The sequence below is a fragment of the Oryctolagus cuniculus genome, chromosome 4 (genome assembly GCF_051225735.1).
Source record: "Oryctolagus cuniculus isolate XC-2025 breed Fujian yellow rabbit chromosome 4, ASM5122573v1, whole genome shotgun sequence".
In the NCBI taxonomy this organism is placed as follows: Eukaryota; Metazoa; Chordata; class Mammalia; order Lagomorpha; family Leporidae; genus Oryctolagus; species Oryctolagus cuniculus.
The window spans coordinates 96,123,659-96,132,689 of record NC_142870.1 but is presented as its reverse complement, the minus strand read 5'-3'; the positions used below and the strand labels follow the sequence as shown (position 1 = coordinate 96,132,689).

Genomic DNA, 9,031 nt, shown 5'->3' with positions numbered 1-9,031 from the left:
GCCCAGGGAAGAGAGAACTTGTTTTTAATTTTCCAAACTTTGGCTGGGATTTGGTATCTTGACTCAGCAAAGCTTATAGTGCAACAGGGCTTGGTAAGCATTAAAGGGGGTAGTGAAGCTTTGCTTTATTTCATAATCCCAATTGTTTTTCTAGAAACCATCAATAGCCTCCAAATGACTGACTCAATTTTTGGATCCAATTCTCATGACTAAGCAAATGTTTGGTTTGAAACCAGCCCACTATAAATGTGTGTGTGCCTCTGACTCCCTGTAGCTACCCCTGGATTTCTCAGCACTGGGGAAACCAACCTATGAACTGAAAATGTCTAAAACTGGAACAAAGGTAAGTAAATAGTCATACTGACTTTCAGCCTACCCACTTTTCACCTAATGGTATGTTGACAGAAGTGAGGAGAAAAGCTTTTGCTTCATTGCCCAGAGGTGAGTATGATAGTGATCCGAGACCAGGGTAAAGAGAAAATGACATGTTTATTATATTTACTACTTTAATAGAATTTTCAAAGACTTTACTGAGGATTTACATATGGTGCTATGTGGAATACTATACAGATGATGTGTAAATAGCATGATGATTTCTGCCTTCCAGCCACTGTTATTCCCTGAATCTCCACAGGAATGGAACATGCTGATAAGGAGTATGTGGAGTAGAAAACTTTCAGTAGTCGGTTAACTGTTTCTGAAATTGGGCTCAACCATTAGTGTTCTTATAGACCACGCAGGACAGGCAAATCAGGTGAATGACATCCCTGGTCCTCCTTCCGACGGTGATTCTTGCCCTTTCCCCAGGGTCCTCGTTCACGTTAGGGAAACTGCCTCTGAAATACTGGACTCATAATTGCTGGGCTGGAAATTGACGTCGCAGGGCTTTGGGAATGAGGGAATAGACCTTTTATTCTGTTTCTAGCTCTTCCATTCTCCAGGGAGCCTAAGGCAACAAATTAGAAATTTTCCAATCCATCAACTCTTGAGAGAATAAAAACGAAAATATGGAATGAATACTTGTATATGCTTCACATATATATTCCAGTGGTTAATATTTTGCCATATTTGGTCTCTCTGGCTCTTCACTACAGCTTTTGAAAAAAACAGCATACTTATTATACTTCTGTTTTAAGTATTTGGGCATGTAGCTCCTAAAAATTAGGAATTCCCCTATATGTAAACATGGTATCATGATCACCTAAGATTTATCATAAATACATGCCATATTCAGACTCTATGCACATTTTCCAGTTGTTCTCAGAAGTATCCTTGGAGCTGGCCAGCTTTTCTCTCGATGGGCGCGCCAATCAAAGATCACACATTGCATTTTGTTGTCTTGTCTCTTTAGCCTTTTAAATCCGGAATGATCCCCCACCTCTCACTTTCTGTTGTTTTTGAGACACTGACATTTTTCAAAGTCTGGACCAGGTGTCTTGTAGCAAGTGCTGCATCTACACTTGTCCGATTCCTTCCTTGTGTTTAGATTCACACCAAACACCTATGACAAAAATCCACACAGGCCGAGTTGTCTACTTCCCATGGCATCGTGCTGAGAAGTACCTAGTAATACATAATGTAATTGGTTAATGCGTGATTTTTTTTTTTCCATGTGGAAAGTAGAACTGATCACCATCCTTGTCGTCTGGAAGGTTTGGAGAGAAAAGCAGTGTCTTTAGTGTTCTGAGGTTCTGGAAAATCTGTCGTGCACATCCCACTGAAGCATTTGGTGTCCTTTGAGGAACCTCCCCACGCCTGGAGGAAAGCTGTGCATAACCACCCGCCCAGCCGGGCAGATGCTGACATGACCTGCTTGCAAAGCTCTCTGGAGTGGGAACAGTGTATTTCCGTTAGTTCCCGGAGCTGGGCTGCTTATCTAGTTAAATAGCCTGTTAGATAGGCCGAGGGACACAGTCAATGACTTCTTGTTGCTTCTCTCTTTCCATTACCTTGCTAGCAGTTTAATCAGAGCTTGGTGAAAGGAATGGATTTCACTAAGCATATTTTTGTTACTTCAGGGATACACAAGTCAGTTTTCTTTCTGTTGTTTTTGGATTTGTAGGCCATTTTTAAAAAGTTTGAAAATGTTGGGAATTCTGTAATAATTTCTAGGAAAACCTACATATTTCTTAGCTTTCTCTGAGATTTTTTTGGGGGGGTCCAGAGGTCAAATTTTCTCAGCTGATGATAGAGTAGGCTTCATTTCATGGTGGTTCCTCAGAAATCCATTATATCTAGGTACAACATGGTCTGGCTCTGAGAATTGGAAGGGGAGCTTAGTCCTGGATCCCAGAGCAACATGATGCATGACTGGATTCAATCTTGGGGTGGTTGCTGGTCCATCAGGGGCGGGGGCGGGAGTGAGGGGGTGAATAGGTGGTGACCTTGTAGAGTGCTGTGTGTATTTCCACTTCTCGGATATTGATCTCAGTCCGGCAAATGTGCAGAGGGCAGTGAAGGTGAGAAACAAGGAAGTGAAGCGTGATATTGATCTCACTCCTCATTGAGCATCCTTGGCCAAGCTTCTGTTTGCATGAACAGTTTGTCAGAAACCAAAGGCAAATTAAGTATATGGACTACAGAATTTCAAATCTGTTTTTTTTTTTTTTTAAGATTTATTTATTTTATTTGAAAGTCAGAGTTACGCAGAGAGAGAGAGAGAGAGAGTCTTCCATCCACTGGTTCACTCCCCAGATGGCCGCCGGAGCTGTGCCGATCCGATGCCAGGAGCCAGGAGCTTCCTCTGGGTCTCCCACGTGGGTGCAGGGGCCCAAGCACTTGGGCCATCTTCTACTGCTTTCCTAGGCCATAGCAGAGAGCTGATTGGAAGTGGAGCAGCCAGGACTAGAACCGGCACCCATTTGGGATGCTGGCGCCTCAGGCCAGGGCGTTAACCTACTCCGCCACAGCGCTGCCCTGCCCCAAATCCATCTGTTCTTAGAGAAGTTACTTGATTTTTCTAAAGCCCTCTCCACAGGCTGTGTGAGAAGGCCCTGGGCCTCAGTGTGTACCAGGGTAAATGCCGTGTTAAGCGGAGCTAGCCGTGCAGACTGGAAGGCAGCCACAGACCCCTAGGCAGGAGTTTTGCACTGCAGTCCACTGACTTACCTGCAAGTGCTGGGAACTTTAGGCAAGTCACTTCACTTCACCTGAAACAAGTGTAGCAAAAGCTTACTGGCAATTACAAGTCATTCATTAAACTGAGTGCTTTTGGACGTTATCCCATTGGATCCTCAGGCCATACTGCCACCGTGGATACTGGTATCCCAGTTGGCAGGTAGAAGCCTTAGGGAAGGCTAAATGTCCACAGTCATATAGCCAGTAAGTACCACTCCCACGTAATCACTGAAGAAATTCGAGCATGGCTCCTGATTCACTTTTCTGGCTTTATTTCCCGTCTTCATTCCTTAGTGAAATGCAAGCTTGGTGAACTACTTCCTGTCCTTACAAGGGGCCACTTTCTTATACTCCTTTCTTTGAACATGCTCGTCCCGTTTTCTTTGCCTCTGTAAAACACCTGCTTGATTACCTGGCTCTCACACCGTTTTTGTTTCTTTTAAATCAATAAAGCAAATCAGCCACAAGGTGGCGGCATAGTGCCAGGAAATTGGTCCCCTGCAGCCTGTGACACTTGTGGTTTTGCTTCAAAGTATAATTTAGAATTGATCTTAGATTGTGGAACTATTGAGCAAGAAGGGACAAACTTTGTAGTGCATTTGTGGCTTTCTCGGTGGTTTTTAGAAGTTGCTTTGGGTATACCTAGGAGTCCTGGGAGTTCTATCTTCCATTTCAACCAGAAAAGCTCCTGAGTTTTGCTTTACGGTCAGGACTTCCAGGTTGCCCTCTAGTCCTTGCATTTGGCAAACCGGAAGCTGACACCCAGACCGGTGAGTTAATTAAGGCGGTGGTGGTGATTGTGAGGCTGTAGCTCAGGAGTCCAGGATTATTATTTCTGGTTTATTATTTCCCATGGCTGCCTTCGGAGGCTCCCCCCAGGCATTGTGGTAGAAACTTGCTAAGAGCTTGAAGCCAGACACTTCTTGCCTTGTTATCCTGCTACTTCACAGCTACTCTGCTGGCCATACATTAATAATACAGTCATAGGAGGTTGCTCCTTTGGGTGTGCTCTGTATAGTATCCGTCTGAAATAAGCTCTCCGAAGTGAAATCAATTTTATTTTTTCTCTGTTATATCTTCCATATTACCTGGCATGGATTTCTGCATTTGGAGCTCATTTGCATCAAGCACTTGTTGAGAGTCTGTCAAGTGCTGGGCACAGCAGATCCATGTTGAATTAGACGTGGTGCCTCCCTTGGAAGAAGCCTGGTACAGGTCTGACGGGAGGGATAGATACATAGATGTGTTGTTTATAATGTAACGTGCTAAGTACAGAGGGCTGTGGGACCATCCAGGAAGAAGCCAAGAACTTGACAATAAACTGCTGGTGTGTATGAAAGCACTCACGTGTTTTGCTTCATGTTGAACCTTCATTCCTACTGTTAACAAGTGAAGTTGCCTGCGAGAACGCAAACACGAGGCCAGGTCGGCTCACGCATTCTCTCAGAACCGAGGTGAAAGGAATTTCTACAACTGGCCGTATGCTCCGAACATTTGTTTCATCTGTGGCTAAAGGCACCCCCACTCAGTTCCGTTTGTCCTGTATTCCAGATTACCTTCTACGAAGACAAGAATTTTCAGGGCCGCCGTTATGACTGCGATTGCGACTGTTCGGACTTCCACACGTACCTGAGCCGCTGCAACTCCATCAGGGTGGAGGGAGGCACCTGGGCTGTGTACGAGAGGCCCGACTTTGCCGGGTACATGTACATCTTACCTCAGGGGGACTACCCGGAGTACCAGCGCTGGATGGGCCTCAACGACCGCCTCAGCTCCTGCAGAGCGCTCCACCTGGTGAGGCGGGGGTGGGGGAGCGGCGCGCATGGGCTGGCGGGGGCGCGCACGCTCGCTCTCTTTGCCTTTACGTCCAACTTTTCCTTCCTCTTGCTGGCTGGCTGGCTTTTGGCAGCTGCTGAATACAATGTTAGGTCAGATCTCTGCAAGACCGAATGCACTCGTTGCTTGGGCGGGGCTTTCTTTCCTCTCTGGGGATTATGAGGACTCACACTTGGCTTTGTTGCAGTGGGAAGTGGGGGTGGGGTTCAGCTCCTGGAGCTTTCGGGCTTGGAAGTTCTGAAGCACACGGCTCCCAGCTCTGGAGCCGCCGGTGACTTCCGTAATGGTTGCTGTTTGTGTCTGCCTGGTTTTTGTTTCTAGTCTAGCGGAGGCCAGTATAAGATTCAGATCTTTGAGAAGGGGGATTTTAACGGTCAGATGTATGAGACCACTGAAGATTGCCCCTCCATCATGGAGCAATTTCACATGCGAGAGATCCACTCCTGTAAGGTGCTTGACGGGGCCTGGATTTTCTACGAGCTGCCCAACTACCGTGGCAGGCAGTACCTGCTGGACAAGAAGGAGTACCGGAAGCCCGTCGACTGGGGTGCGGTGTCCCCGGCCGTGCAGTCGTTCCGCCGCATCGTGGAGTCGTGACGGGACAGAGCCGTGGCGGGATGGAGCCGTGGGCCTCCTCCTGGGGTCTGAATGCTGGCTAGCCTTGTGGTCCAAATAGGCATCCTAAATAAAATAATTGACATGCATCCCACTGCTGACTGTCACACCTCTCTTAAGTGCTTTCAGGGATCAGCCATGTAGCGCCTGCTATAGCAAACAGTCACATAAAGCAACTCATTTGTCAGATTTCCAGTCTAGGTCTTTGGGCCAAACTGGGACTGCATTAAAAGGATATAAACCCCTAGTGCTATGTGGCAGTTCCTTTTCCTTCTGTTTGACACCAAGGCAACAGGCACAGCAATGGTGACTGCCATCCAGAGTGCCTACATTACCCCATTTTCTCTCCGCAGCTCTGGAAGAGAGGCGATTTCTCAGGGAACTGAGACTTGGTCTAAAAACTTACCCAAGTTCACCAGCTGGTGAATGAATGGAGGAGTCAGAGTTTGGTCCAGGCTACTGCTGCATCAAAAGCCACTGTTCTTTCCATTTCCATCTCATTCACTCCATGCATGTTAGCTAGAGATCTGTGTGTGGAATGTAAGTAAAAGCCCTTGAAAAGTTTAAAAGGTAGAAAGGACAGGGTCTTCTGAGGGTCCAATTGAGGAAACAGAATACCTATCAAGAATAACCAGTAGGGGGCCGGTGCTGTGGCAGAGTGGTAAAGCTGCCAACTGCCATGCCGGCATCCCATATGGGCAAGTTCTGGCTGCTCCACTCCCAGTCCAGCTCTCTGCTGTGGCCTGGGAAAGCAGTGGAAGATGGCCCAAGTGCTTGGGCCCCTGCACCGAGGTGGAAGACCCGGAAGAAGCTCTTGGTTCCTGGCTTTGGCCTGGCCCAGCCCTGGCCTGTTGCAGCCATTTGGGAAGTTAACCTACGGATGGAAGATAGATTCTCTCTCTCGATCTCCCCCCCCACCCCCGCCCTCTATGACTCTGCCTTTCAAATAAATAAATAAATCTTTTTTAAAAAAAGAATAACCAGAAAGGACAGGGTTATTGCTTGAAGATAGCACAGCTCTCAGTCACCTGCGGTCCTTTGTGTAAGATCCGGAGACTTTTGGGTCAGTTCCTTCTCAACAGTAAGCTCGAGTTCTTTGTGAAAAGAAAGGGCATGGTAGACAATTTGATCCTACTTCGCTGTGGTTGAAGTGTTGCTTAGGCGAGTGATGCTGGCTTTGAATAACCCTGAGATTTCATGACTTAATCTGGATGAAGAGGAGAGTGCTGGACACACAGCATCACTGGAGTGGGCATTTGCATAAACCTGGGCACATGCTGGAGGCACCTGCCTTTAAAGGAGACGGCAAAGCCCAAGTCTTCTAGGATCTTTTCCCAAGGACGAATTTGAATTGCTAAACCTCCCTCTGTGTGTGCTCCAGACTGCAGTGTATACTCTCCCCCGGATGTTTTCATTTGTTATATGCCCTGTATTTTGTCATTTTTCTGCTCCAAGTGAGAGCTTCTGAGAAAAGTGGGTGCAAGGGAGGGAGGGAGGCTCAGTGAACCAAGGAGAAGGAGCGGGAGTCAGCTGTTGAACTGTGCAGAGTTCAAGGCCCACGAGCTGCCTGCAGCCACCAGGCCTGGAGCTCGTCGTCCCACCACGGAGCTGACTGTCCTTACGTCCAAAACGAGAACTGAGCCAGGTGCTCTCTCAGGTCCCGTTAGACACACTTGCAAGCTCTAGCCGACAGAAGGAGCACACTGAAAGGCAAGTCGATGACCACAGGCTGCTGCCACTTAGTTTTCCTTTTTTTTTTTTTTAAAGATTTTATTTATTTATTTGAGAAGTGTAGTTACAGACAGTGAGAAGGAGAGACAGAGAGAATGGTCTTCCATCTACTGGTTCCTTCCCCAAATGACCGCAATGGCCGGAGCTGGGCTGATCCGAAGCCAGGAGCCAGGAGCTTCTTCCGGGTCTCCCACATGGGTGCAGGAGCCCAAGCACTTGGGCCAGCTTCTACTGCTTTCCCAGGCCACAGCAGAGAGCTGGATTGGAAGAGGAGCAGCTGGGACTCAACCTGGTGCCCATATGGGATGCTGGTGCTTCAGGCAGAGGATTCACCTACTGTGCCACAGTGCTGCCCCGCCACTTAGTTTTAATGGCACAATTTCTGGAAGTGACCTCAGAGGTCCTGCCACTCACTTCCCACCAAGCAAAGAGGCTGTGATAAAGAGAAAGTTAGTGCCAGCCTCTTCTCTCCTACCAACTGCTGCTGTGTTCCTTGGCGAGCTGGTCACAGTCTGTTCAAAACAACCAGAAAAGCATTCTGGCAGCAGGATAGGCAAACACGTGTCAGGATGACTAACCACCACAGAAGATGGCTTTTGACAGATCAAAACAATGATCGTTCGGGGGTGTTAAATGCCTCTTGCTTCATGCGCTCATCCAGAAAGCTCGCCACCATCCTCCTCAGCTGACACACACGCCGATCAACTTGGACTTACAGGAATTTGTCTAGGATATTTGTTATGAGAGGTCAAAAAACATTCGATGTCCTCATCTGTCAGTCCATCTCAGCTCTTCTTGCTGGTGTTAGAACAAGAAGCCAGCATCGTACCTGTTAACCACACCCAGACAGCACCTGCCTACTCAGGTACCTCCTACCTTTTGTTGCTCTGAAATGGAGGAACCTCATTGAGCAGGCGCCTACTTAAGTCATTTCAGCCCTGTTGCCGTGCCAGGCGCTTCTCTGGAAATGTGCCAGTCAGAGAACATCACTGCCTCACGGTGAAACACCCAGGGCTGCCATGTAAAGCCTCCGGAGTAGGGTTTTGCTGGATTAAATACCGTAAATCCCAAGTATTAGAATACAAACGCAGTATCATTACATCCCAGGTAATGCATGGGGCATCACTAAGAAATTGTCATTTGCCTAAAATTCAGTGTAACTATTTATTTAGTAAATCGGCAAGCCTACTTCCGGCAGGGCTGAGGGACCTGGGGCTAAGAGCACAGGGAGTGGTCCAGGCTGTGGGAACGGGAACACAATCCTGCAGAAAGGCATTTCATTACATGCTGCAAAAAAGAACAAAGAAAACCACTGCAAGCCAACGACATGTGTGTCCAGGGCCCACGGCCTGTAGACCACCCATTTCCAGCCTTGGCTTGTAGGAAAATGTTCCTCACATTGAGTCAAGATCTGCTCCCCCGCAACTTTCAACCTGCAGTCCTGGTTCTGCTTTCCATCTGGTTCTTCAAGTACAAGGTGGCCCTTTAGATCCCTCCGGTTGCCTCCACGCCGTTCCTCACTGCAAGTCCTATTCCTTCCACTGCTTCTCTCCTGATGCACTGGTTCCCAGACTCCTCACCGTGCTGGGCCTCTCTCCTGTGCTGATTGTAGTCTGACCAGTGCAGACGACATCAGAGGGACCACGTGCGGTCCTTCGACCCTCAGATTTATTCTGCCGTTAGCTAAGCCCAGCTCTCTCTGTGTCTTTCTGCCAGCCCTGATATGGGGCCG

The 9,031-nt window shown here is 47.9% G+C and overlaps 1 protein-coding gene across 1 annotated transcript; it reads left to right on the top strand.

Annotated features, from left to right (window-relative positions):
* The first annotated feature begins 280 nt into the window (after window positions 1–280).
* CRYGS (crystallin gamma S) lies at window positions 281–5,662 on the top strand. Its single transcript, NM_001099960.1, is given in 3 exon segments — window positions 281–343; window positions 4,669–4,911; window positions 5,275–5,662. Coding segments are annotated over 3 exon segments (540 nt in total). The 5' UTR covers window positions 281–322; the 3' UTR covers window positions 5,551–5,662.
* Window positions 5,663–9,031: the final 3,369 nt, after the last annotated feature.